This window comes from Gigantopelta aegis, chromosome 13 (genome assembly GCF_016097555.1).
Source record: "Gigantopelta aegis isolate Gae_Host chromosome 13, Gae_host_genome, whole genome shotgun sequence".
NCBI classification, from domain to species: domain Eukaryota; kingdom Metazoa; phylum Mollusca; class Gastropoda; order Neomphalida; family Peltospiridae; genus Gigantopelta; species Gigantopelta aegis.
The window spans coordinates 22,958,236-22,980,418 of NC_054711.1; the positions used below are offsets into that span (position 1 = coordinate 22,958,236).

General features: G+C 37.5%; 1 protein-coding gene across 1 annotated transcript in view; it reads right to left on the reverse strand.

The window, feature by feature from the left end:
- LOC121387751 (hyccin-like) overlaps positions 1–22,183 on the reverse strand; it is a 183,175-nt gene that overhangs the window by 17,522 nt on the left and 143,470 nt on the right. The window contains exons 6-10 of the mRNA XM_041518950.1: positions 12,779–12,859; positions 9,736–9,857; positions 6,820–6,915; positions 5,083–5,250; positions 4,253–4,340 (exon numbers count right to left, since the gene is read on the reverse strand). Of these exons, the coding sequence (XP_041374884.1) occupies positions 4,253–4,340; positions 5,083–5,250; positions 6,820–6,915; positions 9,736–9,857; positions 12,779–12,859 (555 nt within the window). The remainder of the gene's footprint in view (positions 1–4,252; positions 4,341–5,082; positions 5,251–6,819; positions 6,916–9,735; positions 9,858–12,778; positions 12,860–22,183) is intronic.

A 22,183-nucleotide genomic window follows, 5' to 3' on the forward strand; every position in this document is an offset into this window, starting at 1 on the left:
GCAGCAAACTCAGGAATGTCCCTTTAAAAAGACTAAAACTCGACTCCATAACTGTCACTTCTCAGACGCACGTACGTTTTTAAAAATATGAAAAATACATTTTGTGGTATTAGAAACACCAGGATGACTGGAAACACTTCGGTTGTACGGAAATGGATAATTAAAACAATAAAATAGAAGTAATGTTTGATTTCAGTGATCATAAATGGCTCTAATAGTGAAAAATATGTCTTAGTGTTGAAAAACTAGGGTCTGTCCCTCTAAATTAACCACATTTTAATAATTTTCAAGGAAATAACCCTATATAATATATCTGATAACTGAATAACTCTATATAATATATCTGATAACTGAATAATCTATATAATATATCTGATAATTGAATAACCCTATATAATATATCTGATAACTGAATAACTCTATATAATATATCTGATAATTGAATAACCCTATATAATATATCTGATAATTGAATAATCTATATAATATATCTGATAACTGAATAACTCTATATAATATATATATCTGATAACTGACTAAAGCAAAATTTGTTCCAGTGTGATTTAACTCTCTGTACCGGCCTCGGTGGCATTGTGGTTAAACCATTGGACATAAGGCTGGTAGGTACTGGGTTCGCAGCCCTGTACCGGCTTCCACCCAGAGCAAGTTTTAACGACTCAATTGGTAGGTGTAAGACCACTACACCCTCTTCTCTCTCACTAACCACTAACCCACTGTCGTGGACAGACAGCCCAGATAGCTGAGGTGGGGGTGTGCCCAGGACAGTGTGCTTGAACCTTAATAGGATATAAGCACGGAAACAAGTTGAAATGAAATTAAACTCTTATGTATATCTGCATCCTGTTGTAAAGAGCAATGTTCCACACACTAGCATACAATACAAAAAGCCTGATTTTTTCTTTTTTGTTCCCAAGACAAACCCACGAACATGTGGCTATGTTTTTCATGGACCGAGAGGAAGTAGTCGAGATGGGATGATAATGTTTGCACCTCCCAAGAAGGAGAACAAATGTTGCAGTGTCAACATATACCTCACCTAAGTATCATCGGCCTACTAACTTCCTCTCATGTATACCATACGTGTGTGTGTGTATATATGTGTATCACACATGTGTGTATATACATATGTGTGTGTATTGTACACTGGTTCATACGGTACAATTAAAGATAGATGCTTCACAATCTGAGAAACCAACTAATAAATAAACCCTCACCTCTCTACTCTTCATTAAAAGTTACAAGTTTGTGTTTTGTTTAACGACACCACTAGAGCACATTGATTTATTAATAATCAGCTGTTAACAGCAAGGGATCTTTTCTTTAAAAAACACTTTCCACTGACAGAACAGCACATACCACAGCCTTTGATGTACTAGTCGATGAGAAGAAACCCAGTCAGAGAGTGGGTCCACAGAGGTGATTCAATTCTAAGATACAAGCACTTTAAGTTATCACTTTACTGACTAAGATCCCACCCCTTTAAGTTTATACACAATGATACACAGCAATTAATTTTCATTAAAGACTGGGTTACTATAATTATGTATAGGGGTATGTCCGAGTAACTCACCATTACTGAAAAATAATAGAGCATTGAGACAATACTGTGTCTTTGCAGGTGTATTTTAACTGCCTTTAAATATAAACTAAAACATATTTACGGCATAGTCACACTTACACCGGTCACTTATACAAAATAGAGCAATCAGTTTTGGTAATGTTAATTTCATTGAATAGTGTGGCTGTGGTATCAGGTCATCACCACAGAGAAGCAGCAAATCAGATATCTTTAAATTGATTTAGACCGACCATGTATTAAGCGAGTGCTTTACCACTGGGCTACATCCCGCCCCTGGTGTAACAAAGTCTGTGATATGTACTACCCTGTCTGGGATACCACATATAAAAGATCCCTTGCTGCTAATCGAAAAGTACAGCCCACTGCGTGGTGGCAGTGGGTTTCCTTTTTCATTATCTGTGGCCCTTAACCATATGTCTGATGCCATATAACTGTAATGTATTGACGAATTATCTTAAAAAATGCAAAACCTAGAGCTATTTTCCAACAAAATATAAATTTTAACAATATTTTTTCGCCAAATTAAAATAAAATTCGCCAATTCTTGTCAAAATTCTTAGCGAGTGGCAGAGCTAGCCTTGGTTTAACGACACCACTAGAGCACCCCCACTGATTTATTAATCATCAGCTATTGGATGTCAAACATTTGGCAATTTTGACATATAGTCTTAGAGAGAAAACCTGCTACATTTTTCCATTAGTAGCAAAGGATCTTTTATATATATCATTCCACAGACAGGATAGCACATACCATGACCATTGATATAACAGTCATGGTGTACTGGCTGGAACTGATTTCGAAGTGTAATTTATGATGTGTTATAGCTGCACTGTCGGGGCTTTGGTAGCACCAGTTATAATGTGGTAGCACAGCCCAGATATTGCTAGCACATAATTCGTAGATATAATGTAGCATTTTAATTTTAAAAAATTCAACTTATTTTCGAGCTTATATCCAATTAAGGTTCAAGCACACTGTCTTGGGCACACACTTCAGCTATCTGAGCTGTCTGTCCAGGACAGTGGGTTACTTGGTTAGTGGTTAGTAAGAGAGAAGATGGTGTAGTGGCCTTACACCTACCCGTTGAGCCCTTAAGAATTAGCTCTGGGTTGGAGCCGGTACCGGGATGCGAACCCTGTACCTACCAGCCTGTAGTCCGATGGTTTAGCCACTGCGCCACCAAGGCCGGTGTATAATGTAGCAGTCAAAGTTACAAGGGAGCATAACTTGTAGTATCACCATCTCCGATTTAGAAGAGTTTGTTTTGTTTAACAACACCACTAGAGCACATTGGCTATTGGATGTCAAACATTTGGCAATTTTGACACAGTCAAACCTGCTACATTTTTCCATTAGTAGCAAGGGATCTTTTATATGCGCCATCCCATAGACAGGATAACACATACCACTGTCTTTGATATATCAGACAGGATTTACCAGTCGTGATGCTTGATATTATAGTACAGTGAAACCTCTCAAAACTGGACCCTCTGTAAACCGGACTTCTCTCAAAACCGGACGTTTCTCACCGTCCCCTTTTAAATATCAGTACAAAAGAGAACCTCTCTAAACTGGATACCCCTTAAAACTGGACATTTTACTTGGTCCCGAGAGTGTCTGGTTAAGTGGGGTTTCACTGTAGTACCATTGGTGCTTTAGTAGCACCCTTTTAAATATCAGTACAAAAGAGAACCTCTCTAAACTGGATACCCCTTAAAACTGGACATTTTACTTGGTCCCGAGCGTGTCTGGTTAAGTGGGGTTTCACTGTAGTACCATTGGTGCTTTAGTAGCACCAGTTTTGATGAGGTAGCACAACCCAGATTTGCTAGCAGTTATATTGTAGCAGCTGAAATTATGATATAGCAGGCCAGTTATAATTTGCTAGCACAAGTGATGATGTACAATTAGCAGTCCACCATCTGTAGCAGACGTTATGATGACATAGCACTTCCCAAATTTGGTAGCACAAGTTAAAGGTTTAATGCTGGTAGGTGCTAGATTAGCATTCCAACACCAGGGGCCTAATTCACTAAACTTTCTCAACTTTGCGATCTCGTAGTGCAGTGCTAAAAGACTTACAAAGAGAATGCTTTGTTGTCTAGCAAAGCCTAAGAGAGCTTTGTGAATTAGGTCCCAGATCTGTACTATCCATATACTTACCTGGGGTGTCATTAATTAATTACTTAATTTATGCATTCATTTATTCATTCAGGGGCGGGATTTAGCTGAGTTGGTTGAGTGCTCGCCTGAGGTGCTTGTATCGCGGGATTGAAAAACCTCGGTGGATCCATTCAACTGATTTTGTTTTTCCTCGTTCCAACCATTGCACCACAACTGGTCAAAGGCCGTGGTATGTTCTTTCCTATCTGTGGGAAAGTGCATATAAAAAATCCCTTGCTGCTAATGGAAAAATGTAGCGGGTGACAGAGTGAGAATTACTAAATGTTTGACATCCAATAGTCGATGATTAATTAATGAATGTGCTCTAGTGGTGTCATTAAACAAAACAAATTTTACATTCATTCATTTCTTCATTCATTCAAACACCTGTTCCAAACCAGAATACATTTTGACAGCTCAACAGTAGTAAACAAAATCCAACAAATGTTATACAAATTTCACAAAATGAACCAAGGGAGGCAACTAACCAATTGCACATCAGCAAACATCTCATAACCTGCCCTTGAATGAATGTCTTCCACAGCATGGATGGCTACAGTTGTCTGCCCATTGAACCTGAAACAACAAAAAAACCCACATTTAAACACTTAAATGTTTATTTTCTTTAACAACACAACTAGAGCACATTGATCCATTAACCATTGGCTATTGAATGTCAAACATTTGGTACTTTTTACATAGTCTTAGAGAGGAAACCTGCTACATTTTTCTGTTAGTAACAGAGGATCTTTTATACGCACCATCCCACAGACAGGATAGCACATATCATGGCCTTTGATGTACCAGTCCTTTTAAACAGTGTCAGTATTAATTTTCTCCATAAGCACATTCTAAAAGTTTAAACAGCTTTGTTGAGGATACAATAGATGTTTGTTAATTTTGACTGTTATATATGGTTGTTATACAAATTATAACTTGGAAGATGAAAGATAAACATAAGTTACTATCCATCTTTTACTTTTAACTATATGAATAATAACTATTCACCAGATCATGGGAAGAACATTAGAAACTGATTTATGAATTATGTGCAGTTTTAACTAAATAAGTTGTGCTGTTTGTAATTATAAGAATTGTTTGTAATGTTTTTGCGAATTTATTGATTTATAACAGTCACAAATTTAGTATAAAATAGCTTCGAAACGCTACGTGATTTTGTACAATTTGTGACGGTTAAACATCAATAAATTCGCAAAAAATGACAAACAATTCTTATATATCTATATATCTCTATCTCTATCTATCTATCTATCTATCTATATATATCTATAAATAATAATAAAAGTGTTTTCCTTACATGACATAGTAGACCCCCGACAACATCTCGACGAGCAGCGCGGGACTGACTGGGATTCTCGGGATCATGACCTCGGGCTGCAGTCCGTTGCGAGTCTCGCTGGGAGCCAGCGAGTCGAGGTCAGACGGCTGAGAGAACATCTGTCCCGAGAAACCAATCCTCGCTATCCTGAAACAAGGACAGGAAGGTTTGTAGTGACATAGTGACACAGTGACACAGTGACACAGTGACACAGTGACATAGTCATGTGAGGGTCACTAGGTGACTGTGATGCTAGAGTCACGATGTGATTATCATTATTAAAGGGACATTCTCGAGTTTGCTGCATTGTAAGATGTTTCCGACTAATAAAATATTTCTACGATTAAACTTACATATTAAATATATTTTCTTATTTAGAATATCAGTGTCTATATATTCAATGTGTTTCTGTCATTTCAATATTTGTAAGAAGCCCGAACTGGATTTTGTCTTCAAATAATTTCGTATGTACGAAAAAATATTTTTTAGAAAATAAAATGAAATGTGACCTAGTACAAATATTAGAACGATCAGAAACACGTTTAATATACAGCCACTAATATTTTATGCCAAAAAATATATTTGATATGTAATTATAATCGTTAAAAGTATCTGTTAGTCGATAACATCTTAAAAATTGCAGCAAACTCAGGAATATCCCTTTAAAGTAAAGTAAAGTACATTTATAATGAAAATGCTTAGAACGAACTACTGCATAGAATGAACTGATCATAAAGTCTCGTTTTATTTCCCATTGCAAATGTGTACAACGAACTATGCTATAACAAACTAATTATCATGATCCCTTCCGGTTCGTTATACGAGTACTTTACTGTGTTATATTTACCTGGAGCCTGCCACACATAATGACTGATGTCACTGTGATGTTAGAATCACTATGTGATTGTTATTATAAATATATTTACCTGGAGGCTGCCACACATAATGGCTGATGTCACTGTGATGTTAGAATCACTATGTGATTGTTATTATAAATATATTTACCTGGAGGCTGCCACACATAATGACTGATGTCACTGTGATGTTAGAATCACTATGTGATTGTTATTATAAATATATTTACCTGGAGGCTGCCACACATAATGACTGATGTGACTGTGATGTTAGAATCACTATGTGATTGTTATTATAAATATATTTACCTGGAGGCTGCCACACATAATGACTGATGTGACTGTGATGTTAGAATCACTATGTGATTGTTATTATAAATATATTTACCTGGAGGCTGCCACACATAATGACTGATGTCACTGTGATGTTAGAATCACTATGTGATTGTTATTATAAATATATTTACCTGGAGGCTGCCACACATAATGACTGATGTCACTGTGATGTTAGAATCACTATGTGATTGTTATTATAAATATATTTACCTGGAGGCTGCCACACATAATGACTGATGTCACTGTGATGTTAGAATCACTATGTGATTGTTATTATAAATATATTTACCTGGAGCCTGCCAGACATAGTGATCGATGTGACTGTGATGTTAGAATCACTATGTGATTGTTATTATAAATATATTTACCTGGAGGCTGCCAGACATAGTGATCGATGTGACTGTGATGTTAGAGTCACTATGTGATTGTTATTATAAATATATTTACTTGGAGCCTGCCACACATAATGACTGATGTCACTGTGATGTTAGAGTCACTATGTGATTGTTATTATAAATATATTTACCTGGAGGCTGCCAGACATAGTGATCGATGTGAATGTGATGTCAGAGTCACTATGTGATTGTTGTAACACTCCATCAGGTAAGCCAGAATAGCTGGCCTGAAATAAAAAAAATACTTTTAAAAAACATTTATTTAAATTGACAAAGCCTGGTTTAGCAGTGCACCACAACTGGTCAAAGGGGTGGTATGTGCTGTCCTGTTTGTGGGAACGTGTATATAAAAGATCCCTTGCTGCATTAGAAAAAACATAGTGGGTTTCCTCTGATGACTATATGTCAGAATTACCAAATATTTGGCATCCTATTAGTCGATGATTAATTAATTAATGTGCTCTAGTGGTGTCGTTAAACAAAAAGAACTTTTAACTTCTGACTCTGGTTTTTAAACACTACAGCATATTTTTCATTATTAGAGCTGTTTTAGATAATTGAAATGTTATTGTTTAGATTATCCATTTAAGTACTGTACATCAGGAGTGTTTCTGGTCATTCTAAGTTTTATAATTTCTGATGTATTTTTCATATTTTTAAAAACCCACATACATGTACCTCTGAGAAATAACTGTTACAAGCTGTAGTTTATTTTAAAGGGTATTTCCATGTTTCAAAGAACAAAGGAAGGAAATGTTTTATTTAACGATGCACTCAACACAATTTATTTATGGATATATGGCGTCGAATATATGATTAAGGACCACACAGATATTGAGAGAGGAAAGCTGCTGTTGTCACTTCATGGGCTACTCTTTCCGATTAGCAGCAAGGGATCTTTTATATGCACTATAACACAGCCAGGATCAGTCACCAGCAAAATCAAGGCGAGCTGAAGATAGACTCCCCTGAAATTGTTCTAGGCAAGCAATCACATGATGTGTCAAATAAAATGCATTAAATATTTTAGTGAGAGGCGATCAGTTTGCCACTCTCCTAAAACCTTCCAGGCGAGTGTGGAGGGGAGCGGGAGTGATCACTCGCCTTTCCTGGCAAAGACTGAGGATAGTACATACCACAGCCTTTGTTACACCAGTTGTGGAGCACTAGCTGGAACGAGAAATAGCCCAATGGGCCCAGCGATGGGAATTGATCCTAGATCGATCGTACATCAGGCGAGCGCTGTACCACTGAGCTACGTCCCGCCCCTCCATGTTTCAATGACAGATTCTTGTTTCACTCCATTGTAACTATATCAAAATGTGACCGGCCTCGGTGGTGTCGTGGTTAGGCCATCGGTCAACAGGCTGGTAGGTACTGGGTTTGGATCCCAGTCGAGGCATGGGATTTTTAATCCAGATACCGACTCCAAACCCTGAGTGAGTGCTCCGCAAGGCTCAATGGGTAGGTGTAAACCACTTGCACCGACCAGTGATCCATAACTGGTTCAACAAAGGTCATGGTTTGTGCTATCCTGCCTGTGGGAAGCGCACATAAAAGATCCCTTGCTGCTAATCGGAAAGAGTAGCCCATGAAGTAGCGACAGCGGGTTTCCTCTCAAAATCTGTGTGGTCCTTGACCATATGTCTGACGCCATATAACCGTAAATAAAATGTGTTGAGTGCATCGTTAAATAAAACATTTCTTTCTTTCTATATCAAAATGTGTTACATGCCTGTACATTAACCAAACCTAGTATCCACTTTCAAGGGTTAAAACCTCTTTCTTTTCTTTTTACTTATTTTAAAGCTTATATCCAATTAAAGTTCAAGTACACTGTCCTGGGCACACATCTCAACTATCTGGGCTGTCTGTCCAGGAAAATTGTTAGTTGAAAGTTAGTTGATTATTGGTTAGTGAGAGATCAGAGGGTGTAGTGGTCTTACACCTACCCATTGAGTCATTAAAACTCGCTCTGGGTGGGAATATTTTGTTTTCAAAATCTTGATTAGCAATATTTCTAGTCAAGTGAAAGTTGATTAGCAACTACTGTATTGTTTAATGTTTCAAAATTGTGTAGTGATTTCTGAAACCTGTGTAGTGAATCACGATGCGATACTGAACAAAATGTTCCCTGCACTACAGTAAAGACAGGAAACTGAACTTGGTGACTTTACAACTGGGAGATGCAGAGTTCTTATTCCAGGACTTATCTGCACTTAATGAAATCATTAATGGCCATTATAGGTCACTAAGCAGTGGGTCCTACCCCCCCCCCCCCCACCCCACCCACTAGTCAGCTCAACTCAATACAAGTGCCACGATTTATATCTATATAGCTTGTTGCTTAAGTACACAGGTCCTGCTGAGATAGCGTGTTTATGACTCTGTAAGGAGAGATGTATTTTATAATAGGGGCATGACAAACATTTGAAAATAAAAGCTTTACTGATCTTTAAAAAGTTGAAGATAGTAGACCATATTTAAACAAAAAATGTTTCACCATTTTTCAATAAAATTCACTCTTACTTTGTGAACATTATTTTATACCAAAAAAAGTGCTTAAAGGGTTAAATTATTTTATATTGTCTAATAACTAGGGTATTTTATACTATCTAGGGTATTTTATACAGTTTAATAACTAGGGTATTTTATACTGTCTAATATCTAGGGTATTTTATACAGTTTAATAACTAGGGTATTTTTTACTGTCTAATAACTAGGGTATTTTATAAATGTCTAATAACTAACATATTTTATACTGTGTAATAACTTCGGTATTTTATACTGTCTAATAACTAGGGTATTTTATAGTCTAATATCTAGGGTATTTTATACTGTGTAATATCTAGGGTATTTTATACAGTTTAATAACTAGGGTCTTTTACACTGTCTAATAACTAGGGTGAGTTAAGTTAAATTTTAAGCATATGTTACCGGTTTTGTCATCAATAACTAGGGTGAGTTAAGTTCAGTTTTAGTTCTATGTTACCGATTTTGTCATCATTAACTAGAGTGAGTTAAGTTCAGTTCTAGTTTTATGTTACCGGTTTTGCCCATTGATGGTCTCGAACTCAGAGTGAGGTCCGCTCCTCCATATGTCCTGTGACAGCGTGAACCGCGACAATGCACTCTCTGTCAGGGGTTGCATGTGACTCAAACTGAGTGGCTGAAACACACAATAACCATAAAACATACAGTACACGACAAAGCAGGAAAATGAACCCATGGTTGGTTTCTTAAAGTGGCAATTACCTCAACTGAACACAACAATAAGACAGACATATGCACACCGTAAATACAATAAGAATAGAATAGTCATTCATACAATACATGGCAAAGCAGGAAAATCAAAGTGGTAATTACCTCAAGTGAACACAAGAATAATACAGCCATATGCATACAGTATATGAAATACAATAATGATAGAATAGTCATTCATACAATATATGACACAACAGACAAATCAACCAACCACCCATGGTTGGTTTATTAAAATGGTAATTTCCTTAGATGAAAACAATATGCAGTCATATTCATACAGTATATGACACAACAGGAAAATTATCCAACCATCCATAGTTGGTTTTCTTAAAAGTTTATAATTAATTACCTCAACTGAACTCAACAATAATACAGCCATATTCCTACAGGATATATAAAACAGAAAATTTAACTAACTATTCTTCTTTTTTTTCTCTTGAAGTAGCTAATTACCTGAGGTGAACATAACAATATAGTACAGTACATAGTACAACAATAAACGACAACTAGCCACCCACAGTTTGGTTTTGATGAACCACTATCCCAAGCTGTTCCTGTATGTGGTTTGATGGTCCTGTATGCAACTGTATGCAAGATATGATCTGGACAAGGATTTACTGTTATGTGCAGTTGACCATCAAAAGTAGGTCACAGTGACCTAGTGATAGTATGTGACACACCGCCATCCTAAGTTGTTCCTACATGTGAGGTTTGATGGTCCTGTATGTATCTGTATGCAAGATATGGTCTGGACAAGAACAGGTTAAGAGACGTATGTATGCACGTACGGATGGACAACGCCATACCATAATACGACCCATCATAGATGGGCATATAAAAATGTAGCAGGTTTCAACTGATGACATCGAGCCAGAATTACCAAATGTTTGACATCCAATAGCCGATGATTAATTAATCAATGTGCTCCAGTGGTGTCATTAAACAAAACAAACTTTTAACTTCTCTATCCCTAACCACTAACAAGCTAATTACAAACTCTCTGCCCTGGACAGACAGCCCAGTTAGCTGAGGTGTGTGCCCAGGACAGCATGCTTTAACCTTAATTGGACAGAGGCAAAAAGAAATATAAACAACAATAACAACATGCAACAACAGTGTTTTGAACATATCAAAAAATCTCATCAAACTGAGCCCTTGGCAACAACATTGACTATACTAAACATCACATCAGACTGAGCTGCTGATAAAGTAAAAAATGATGGGTTTTTTGTGTGAAATCGGACTACGAATTGAAAAAATTAAAAAGATTTGTTTGTTTGTTTTGTTTAATGACATCACTAGAGCACATTGATTTGTTAATTATCAGCTATTGGATGTCAAACATTTGGTAATTTTGATAAAGTCACAAAACATTTTTCCATTAATAGCAAGGGATGTTTTATATGCACCATCCCACAGACAGGATAGCACATACCACGGCCTTTGATATACCAGTCTTGGTGCACTGGCTGGAATGAAGAAGAAGAAGAAGTTTGTTTTATGTAACGACGCCGCTAGAGCACATTGATTTTTTATCTTATCATTGGCTATTGGACGTCAAACATATGGTCATTGTGACACTGTTTTTAGAGGAAACCCGCTGTCGCCACATAGGCTACTCTTTTTACGACAGGCAGCAAGGGATCTTTTATTTGCGTTTCCCATAGGCAGGATAGCACAAACCATGGCCTTTATTGAACCAGTTATGGATCACTGGTCGGTGCAAGTGGTTTACACCTACCCACTGAGCCTTGCGGAGCACTCACTCAGGGTTTGGAGTCGGTATCTGGATTAAAAATCCCATGCCTCGACTGGGATCCGAACCCAGTACCTACCAGCCTGTAGACCGATGGCCTGCTACGACGTCACCGAGGCCGGTGGCTGGAATGAGAAATAACCCAATGGGCCCACTGATGGGGATCGATCCCAAACTGACCGTGCATCAAGTGAGCACTTTACTACTGGGCTACATCCTGCTCCCGGACCCATTGGGCTATTTCCCGTTCCAGCCAGTGCACCACGACTGGTACATCAAAGGCCGTGGTATGTGCTATCCTGTCCATGGGATGGTGCATATAAAAGAACCCATGCTGTTAACTGAAAAGAATAGTCCATGAAGTGGCGATAGCGGGTTTCCTCTCTAAATATGGACCGGCCTTGGTGGTGTTGTGGTTAGGCCATCGGTCTACAGGCTGGTAGGTACTGGGTTCGGATCCCAGTCGAGGCATGGGATTTTTAATCCAGATACCGACTCAGGAAGGCTCAATGGGTAGGTGTAAATCACTTGCACTGACCAGTGATCCATAACTGGTTCAACAAAGGCCATGGTTTGTGCTATCCTGCCTGTGGGAAGCGCAAATAAAAGATCCCTTGCTGCTAATCGGAAAGAGTAGCCCATGAAGTGGCGACAGCGGGTTTCCTCTCAAAATCTGTGTGGTCCTTAACCATATGTCTGACGCCATATAACAGTAAATAAAATATGTTGAGTGCGTCGTTAAATAAAACATTTCTTTCTTTCTTTCTCTAAATATGTGTGGTCCTTAACCATATGTCCGACGCCATATAACGGTAAATAAAATGTGTTGAGTGCGTCGTTAAATAAAAAAATTCTACATTTCTACATCCTGCTCCCAAAATGGACTCGTAATACAAAACATATGGATTTTAAAGTCAATAAATAAATAACAAAACATGGATCTCAAATCATAAAAAAATAAAAATGGATTTTAAAGTTAAGAAAAAAGAACAAAACTGGTTAATAATGCCATTAAATAACAAGAACTGTATTTTTAAGTCATAAAACAACACAACTTGGATAAACCTCACCTCATGGTACACAGATGGTTGGCCGAATGACGGAATCCGGAAAGTATTTATTTTTGGAACATCCGTGGAATCGACAATCTCCTACAAAAGAAAACAAAAAGACACATTTAAAAATGTTATGTTTGTTTAAACTGTATAAGAAAGGATAGGAATAATAGGATATTACACTAGCTTCCATTTCATATCATGTTTATATCCCGAGTGAAATAATTTTCAGTTGTCACAAGCTTTAGCGAGTGACAATGAAAATTATTTCAACTCACTTGGTTGACGTTCTGGTAAGGTTGTTGTGCGCCAATCGAAGACGTCATGAAGTGTTACGTCCCACTTGGAGTTCTAGTAGGATGTAATTTGTGGTTGGTTTAGGATCGATCCCTGCTGGTGACCTCATTGGGCTATTTCTCGTTCCACCCTGTGCTCCACAACTGGTATAACAAAGGCTGTGGTATGTACTATCCTGTCTGTGGGATGGTGCATATAAAAGATCCCTTGCTGCTAATCGAAAAGTGTAGTCCATGAAGTGGCAACAGCGGGTTTCCTCTCTATATATCTGTGTGGTCCTTAACCAAATATCTGATGCCATATAACCGTAAATAATATGTGTTGAGTGCGTCGTTAAATAAAACATTTCTTTCTTTCTTTTTAAATAAAACATTTCCTTCTTTCTTTTTAAATAAAACATTTCCTTCTTTCTTTTTAAATAAAACATTTCTTTCTTTCTTTTTAAATAAAACATTTCCTTCTTTCTTTTTAAATAAAACATTTCCTTCCTTCTTTTTTAAATAAAACATTTCCTTCCTTCTTTTTAAATAAAACATTTCCTTCTTTCTTTTTAAATAAAACATTTCCTTCTTTCTTTTTAAATAAAACATTTCCTTCTTTCTTTTTAAATAAAACATTTCCTTCTTTCTTTTTAAACATTTCCTTCCTTCTTTTTAAATAAAACATTTCCTTCTTTCTTTTTAAATAAAACATTTCCTTCTTTCTTTTTAAACATTTCCTTCCTTCTTTTTAAATAAAACATTTCCTTCTTTCTTTTTAAATAAAACATTTCCTTCTTTCTTTTTAAATAAAACATTTCCTTCTTTCTTTTTAAACATTTCCTTCCTTCTTTTTAAATAAAACATTTCCTTCTTTCTTTTTAAATAAAACATTTCCTTCTTTCTTTTTAAATAAAACATTTCCTTCTTTCTTTTTAAATAAAACATTTCCTTCCTTCTTTTTAAATAAAACATTTCCTTCTTTCTTTTTAAACATTTCCTTCCTTCTTTTTAAATAAAACATTTCCTTCTTTCTTTTTAAATAAAACATTTCCTTCTTTCTTTTTAAATAAAACATTTCCTTCCTTCTTTTTAAATAAAACATTTCCTTCTTTCTTTTTAAACATTTCCTTCCTTCTTTTTAAACATTTCCTTCCTTCTTTTTAAATAAAACATTTCCTTCTTTCTTTTTAAATAAAACATTTCCTTCCTTCTTTTTAAATAAAACATTTCCTTCTTTCTTTTTAAATAAAACATTTCCTTCCTTCTTTTTAAATAAAACATTTCCTTCTTTCTTTTTAAACATTTCCTTCCTTCTTTTTAAACATTTCCTTCCTTCTTTTTAAATAAAACATTTCCTTCTTTCTTTTTAAATAAAACATTTCTTTCTTTCTTTTTAAATAAAACATTTCCTTCTTTCTTTTTAAATAAAACATTTCCTTCCCTCTAGTAGGATGTATCACTTTGATATGTACCGAAATATTGGGTAATAATGTATGTAATATGTTTAACAATATCAGGCCGAGACTAGGGATTTTCAGAGATATCTTAGCTCTAGCGAAATTGTAAAACCAACGTAGGCTATGACGTCACTACAGCACATACCATAGTGACATCATAGGTTACGATGGTTTTACCATTTTGTAGCATTAAGATAGCTTACAAAAATATGGGCCTAGACTATGAGATAGAATCCCAAAATGTCTAAATTAAATTATTTGTACAATTCTGTGGAATCCTGGGGGGGGGGGGGAAGAGAGAGAGAAAAAAAAAAGGACCCCCTCCACCCTGCCAATTCAATACCTACTATAGCATATTATCAGCAGGACAGAAACAGGATGTTTAACGACACCCCTGCAAATTGTTTAGTCAGTGGCTATTACGAAAGGAAAGGAATGTTTGTTAAAACACCCCAGAATGGGGGTGGGGGCTGTGTGCTATGGGTGTGTAAGCATCTCCTATGGGTTAAAACTGTACTCCACTAAAAAAAAACACCCACCCCACCATATGACAATATGCTGACTTCGAAGTGAAGAAAAAAAAGTCATTTGTTGTTTAAAGGTGCACTTACTTCAAACCCTCCTCTCTTCCCCCTCTCCCCCACCCATTTGGAAGTCATGAATATCTGGCTGCTTTGCCCACCCAACGACATGTATGAAAATGTTAACACCATGTATGGGCCTAATCAATACATGTTTCATCTATGTACATCACTATGGTTATCTAAAGTTTACACTTACTTCCTTCCTGATTGACAATACAGTCCACCCAACAAATATGGACACTGTGTGTGTGTGTGTGTATGTATATATATATATATATATATATATATATATATATATATATATATATATATCAATCACCTATGCACACACATGGAACATATACATCTACCCAAGAGCCTCTTGTTCTATATATCAATACCAGGGCCCTGTTCCACGTAGTGATCTTAGCACTAAGATCACCTTATTGCATAAGGTAGCTATGCACTTAAGGTGATCTTAAGGCTAAGATCGCTTTGTGGAATGGGGCCCAGGCCTCAAATTTGGCAAAGTAGATGTAGAGGGAAGACGTAGCCCAGTGGTAAAGTGCTTGACTGATGCACAGTCAGTCTAAGATCGATCCCCGCCGGTGGGCCTAGTGGGCTATTTCTGGTTCCAGCCAGTGCACCATGACTGGTATATCAAAAGGTCATGGTATGTGCTATCCTGTCTGTGGGATGGTGCATATAAAAGATCCCTTGCTATTAACAGAAAACTGTAGACGGCTTCATGTCTAAGACTCAGTGTTCAAAATAAGCACTTGTCTGTTCGTCCTGACAAGTGAAATCTGCTCAGATAAGCAAAATGTACTTCAATGTTTGTCCAGTGGACAAGTACAAATGTTCAATGCCGTTTAATTTTGAGCATATCAAAAATACAGTCCCTGTACTTGAATACAACAAAACATTTATTTGGACAAGTGAAAATATTGCTGGACAAGTAGATTTCTCGATGTACTTGTCCGGTAGACAAATGAAAAATTCTACTTATTTTTATCACTAAGGCTATATGTAAAAATTACCAAATGTTGTATAAATCAATGTGCTTTAGTGGTGTAGTTAAAGGGACAGTCCTGAGTTTGCTGCAATTTTTAAGATGTTATTGACTAACAGAGACATTTTAACAATTGTAATTACATATCAAATATATTTTTCTGCATAACATATTAGTGGCTGTATATTGAACGTGTTTCTGACAATTCTAATATTTGTACTAGGTTAAATTTTATTTTATTTCTTAAAATATTTTTTATCGTATGTATGAAATTATTTGATTGAAACATATTTGATTGCTTTTTAAAGACAAATGGATTTGGCACAAGATACACAACTTACTAGGCCTTCTCCAGTTTGGGCTTCTTACAAATATTAAGACGACCAGAAACACAATGAATATACAGACACTGATATTCTAAACAAGAAAATATATTTAATATGTAAGTTTAATAGTTACAATATTGCATTAGTCTGAAACATCTTACAATGCAGCAAACTCAGGAATGTGCCTTTAAACAAAGCAATCTTTAACAACTCTTGGCCCTATATGCATTCATACACATACAGCTCTATATAAGAACCACCTATTTATTACAACCATATTTAAAAAAAAATAATTGTAAATCCAACTTGTAAGCCTTTATGGTTTTTAACGCAGGTTTGACTGTACATGACAATGCGAGTGTCCAAGCTGTGATTAGCATTTAGCACGTGGTGAGATTCGTGATATTTTCCTAACAGCGAATGTCAATTACCATGCACATCACTTAGCAGTAGTTTTAGATGTTCACAACACAGACAACAATACCGGCAGCTGGTTTACACTTTGTTTCTGTTAATTGTAACATCAACTCGATGGCTCGGACCAGGGTGGATGATAATGAGCCCGATTGACAGCACAGCCATTTTGTTTTCAAGGGCTTGACGATGGACAATAAAATGCAGCGAAAGTCAATCTATGGCTGGACATGGTGAAAAGGTTAAGAAGCAGATATCCAGGTTGATGACTATTAGTACATGTTTCAAACACAACAAAGTGCTGGTTCTTTACAATATTATAAATAAGAGAGGGGCAACAAAGGTCATTTAAAGGGGGAGGGCAATGACGGTCACTCGAGGGGGAGAATATGCAGTCATTCAGTGGGGAAAGAATGGTCATTTCCCCCATACTAAACCCCTCTCATTCAGAATACAATCAGAAACAAATCTCATGTTTGTCAGCCATTTTGTTTATGCTGGGTAGGCAAATAGATGACCAGTTTATATAACTTGTGAATGTCCCCGGGGTAGGGATGGAGTTCACAATAGCTAGTATATATACTCACAGCCAAAAGAAACTTTACAAGTATTATATTTGAATTTGTGGGGAAACGGCAAATAATAAGTATAACATTATTTGTGATATTATTTAATAGTTCAATACTAAATGTAAATCATCAACAAAAACAACGTGACTGCAGGTAATAATTATGTCATAATGTGAAAGTCACACGTGGGGTCAAAAATCAAATTTACACTAAAATGTCACCCAATCAAGTCGAGCAAAATGAGGTATTTCAGACTCAATAATGTCTCTAATAACGTGTGTGACCCCCGTGAGCTCGGATACATGCATGCACACGTCTTCGCATAGATGTAATCAGCCTTCTGAGCACGTCATTCGGGATGCGTCGCCATTCCTCAACTAGGGATTGTTGCAGTTGTTGTCTGTCGAGTGGGGGCTGTTGTCTCTGTTCAATGTGGTGATCAAGGTAGTCCCAAAGATGTTCTATAGGTGACGTCAGGAGAGCATGCAGGCCATGGCAAGACGTTAACGTTGTTCTCATAGAGGAAGTCCTGAACAATGCGAGCAACGTGAGGTCTCGCATTATCCTGCTGGAACATGATCCCTTGAGGCTGTTGCTGTAGGAATGGCATAACAACTGGTCTTAGCACTTCATCCCTGTAACGTTGAGTGTCCAGATTGCCATCAATGATGACACGTTCAGTGGTCTGATCGCCACAGATGCCTCCCCACACCATCACACTACCACCTCCGAAAGGTTCGACTTCATTAACGCAACAACGGGCTGTACGTTCTCCTCTACGCCGATACACTCTTATTCTCCCATCCCCATGGAACAGACAGAACCTACTCTCATCGGAAACGAGAACCCTTCGCCAATCACGAATCAGCCAACGCCTCACATGCCTGGCCCATCGTAATCTAAGCCGATGGTGTTGGTCTGTCAATGTTGTCCCACGGTAGGGTCTGTAGGCTCTGATACCAGCAGCATGTAGTCTTCTTGACACAGTGTGTCTACTCACACAGTGGCTGAGTGCAGTTGCCACTGATGACGTCACCATCAGAAAAAGATTACGTAGGTGTAATGTTTGTAGGTATGGGTCATCCTGTTGAGTTGTGACACGTAGTCTACCTGTCTGTTGGTATTGAGTTATCAGGTTACCAACAGCAACGCTAGAACATCCAAATGTCGTTGCGACATGAGCATTAGATGCCCCCATTTGAATCATGCCTATGGCTCGCTCGTGTTGTTCTGCAGTAAGTCGTGGCATTCTTTTGGTGGTTTTCTATCAAATGCATACCCTACCAGTATCCTGGCTCATTTTAATACCATTATTGCACGGGTGAATTTTGCAGGTCCTGGAAAACATGATTTCGATATTTGTTTAGCTCGGCATGAAACGCATGCAACGTTATTTTTCAAATATACTGTAGAAAGTTGCTTACGTTTGGGTGATTATTTATGCAATTGGTTACGTTAGGATATATGGATGTTTTCAGAGACTAAATTTTGTTTTCATTTGTAAAGATTTTTTTGGCCGCTAGTATAGAAATTGCATTTAAACTTCCTTGTAAATTTGGTCACTCTACCCCTCTCCCGGGGGTGGGACGTAGCCCAGTGGTACAGCGCTCGCTTGATATACTGTCGGTCTGGGATCGATCCCAGTTGGTGAGCTCATTGGGCTATTTCTCGCTCTAGCCAGTGCACCACGACTGGTATATCAAAGGCTGTGGTATGTGTTATCCTGTCTGTGGGATGGTGCATATAAAAGATCCCTTGCTGCTAATCAAAAAGAGTAGCCCATGAAGTGGCGACAGTGGGTTTCCTCTGTCAATATCTGTGTGGTCCTTAACCATGTCTGATGCCATATAACCGTAAATAAAATGGGTTGAATGTGTCATTAAATAAAACATTTCCTTCCTTCCAAACACATCAAAGTGCTGGTTCTTTACAATGTTATAAATAGAGGGGGGCAACAAATGCCATTTGAAGGAGGGGGGGGGGGGCAATGACAGTCATTCGGGAGGGGGTAAATATGGTCATATGGGGGGGAAAGGATCATCATTCGGGGGAGGGGGGAGAATATGCAGTCATTCAAGGGGAAAGAATGGTCATTAATTTTGTCAAAGGTTAACTTAAAAAAAAAAAAACCCCAAAAACCCTAATATTTTTGGGTATGGCACAATACCAATTTTACCATCTGGCAGAAACCCTGCTAGCTTCCAGGTAACCAAAGTTATTAAATTGCACCTAAAAAAAAATTTGGCTTCAATATTAGTGTTTTAGAAAAATCATTGACATAATGGTGCCATCTTCAACAGAATGCGAAAAAAATACAGAACCTGTACCGGTAATTTGAAAAAAACCTTGAGATAAATTCAGAATTAAAAGGATTAAATTGAGAAAAAAAAGGATTAAATTAAGACTGGAAAGGATTAAATTGAGAATGGAAAGGATTAAATTGAGAAAAAAAAGGATTAAATTGAGACTGGAAAGGATTAAACTGAGAAAGGAAAGGATTAAATTGAGACTGAAAAGGATTTAATTGAGAAAGGAAAGGATTAAATTGAGAAAGGAAAGGATTAAACTCAGAAAGGAAAGGATTAAATTGAGAAAGGAAAGGATTAAATTGAGAATGGAAAGGATTAAATTGAGAAAGGAAAGGATTAAATTGAGAATGGAAAGGATTAAATAGAGAAAGGAAAGTATTAAATTGAGACTGGAAAGGGTTAAAATTAAGTGGCTATTAGACATTTTTTACCAGGCAATAACTGCAACGTAATCTAGAGGGGGGGGGGGGGGGGGGGGGGGGGGGGGGGGGGGGGGGGGGGGGTGGGGGGGGGGGGGGGGGGCGTGGTGGGGGGGGGGGGGGGGGGGGGGGGGGGGGGAATCCACTACCACATAAGGTACTCTTTTAACTAAACAGCAAGGATTCTTTTATAAACACTTTTCCATAGTTTAAAGTTTGTTTTCTTTAACGACACCACTAGAGCACATTGATTAATGAATCATCGGTTACTGGATGTCAAACATTTGATAATTCTGACTCGTAGTCATTAGAGGAAACCCCCTACATTTTTCCTAATGCAGCAAGGGATCTTTTATACACACTTTCTCACAGACAGGAAAACACATATTATGGCCTTTGACCAGTTGTGGTGAACTGGTTGGAATGAGAAAACCCCCCAATCAGCTGAATGGATCCACTGACGCAGTTCGATCCTGTGATGCAAGTACCTTAGGCGAGCACTCAACCGACTGAGCTAAATCCTGCCCTTTTTTCCACAGATGAAGTTACACAGCCTTTCGTGTACCAGTTGGAATGGGAAATAAGCCAATGAATCCAATAATCTTTCACTTATCAAAAAATGTTGTTTTTTCAAATCAATCGGCTATTAATTAATATTTCATGCTGAGCAATTCTTTTCACGGACTGTTCATTATCTTCATTAAAAACTACTATCCGCCCAACAAATATCATATATATCAGTTAAGATAAAATTACCTTACATTAATCAGTCAGTATTCATATCTGTCATTAACATGACATTTGTACATACTCATTGTCAGTCATTAGGTTAACTAAATACTGCTATTACTCCACTAATATTATATGTACATTTAGAATGAAAACGAGCATCTCTTGATCAGCTAATAATTCAAGCTGTCATTGATATGACATGTTCATACTCTAACAATTAGTCAGAGATCACTAAATAATACTACCCACTCAACAAGTATTGTATGTACATTAATGCTTTGTTTGATCAATCAAAACTGCCATTAATATGAAAATGAGAGAGAGAGAGAGAGAGAGAGAGAGAGAGAGAGAGAGAGAGAGAGAGAGAGAGAGAGAGAGACAGAGAGAGAGAGAGAGAGAGAGAGAGAGAGAGAGACAGAGAGAGAGAGAGAGAGAGAGAGAGACAGACAGACAGACAGACAGAGATAGAAGAGAGAGAGAGAGAGAGAGAGAGAGAGAGAGAGAGAGAGAGACAGAAAGATAGACAGAGATAGAGATAGAGATAGAGATAGAGAGAGATAGAGATAGAGAGAGAGAGAGAGAGAGAGAGAGAGAGAGAGAGAGAGAGAGAGAGATAGAGACAGACAGACAGACAGACAGACAGACAGACAGAGACAGAGAGAGAGAGAGAAACAGACAGGAAAAAAATAGTTTTGTTTAACGACACCATTAGAGCACACACTGATTTATTAATCAGCTACTGGATGTCAAACATGTGGTAAGTTTGACATATAGTCTTAGACAGGCATCGAAATAAGCATTGTGTCTTGTAACCCATTTACTGGTTACCACAAAATATAGCTGGTAACCTATAGGTTACCAGAACTATATGAAAGTTAGAATTGAATTCCTGTTACTACTAGTTTTAATGTTGACATTCTGAAATTGTATCGGTGCATGCGGACATCGGTACGAGAAACGAAATCTGGAAGTAAATTTTTCTAGTGGGCACTGCTTGGACGTGGATTGCCGAGATTGCTTGCAGTTGCACAAGTGCGCATGAATACTGGTGCAATTTCGTCGAGAAAACAAAACGCGGAAGTAAATTCATCTAGTGGACGCTGCTTAAACGAATGGCTATAATTGCTTGCAATTATTACACAAGTGCGCGCGAACATAGATGCAATTCATTGTGAGAAAATGAAACGCGGAAGTCCGGAATGCATTGCCTGGTTTACGTTCGGAAACTAAACTAACGTTATGTTGAAATTTTTGTTGAGAACGAAACACCATTTCGACTTTTCTTACATGTGATAACCTCCCGGTAACCTGAATGACCGTTCTCGACTTATTTCGATGCCT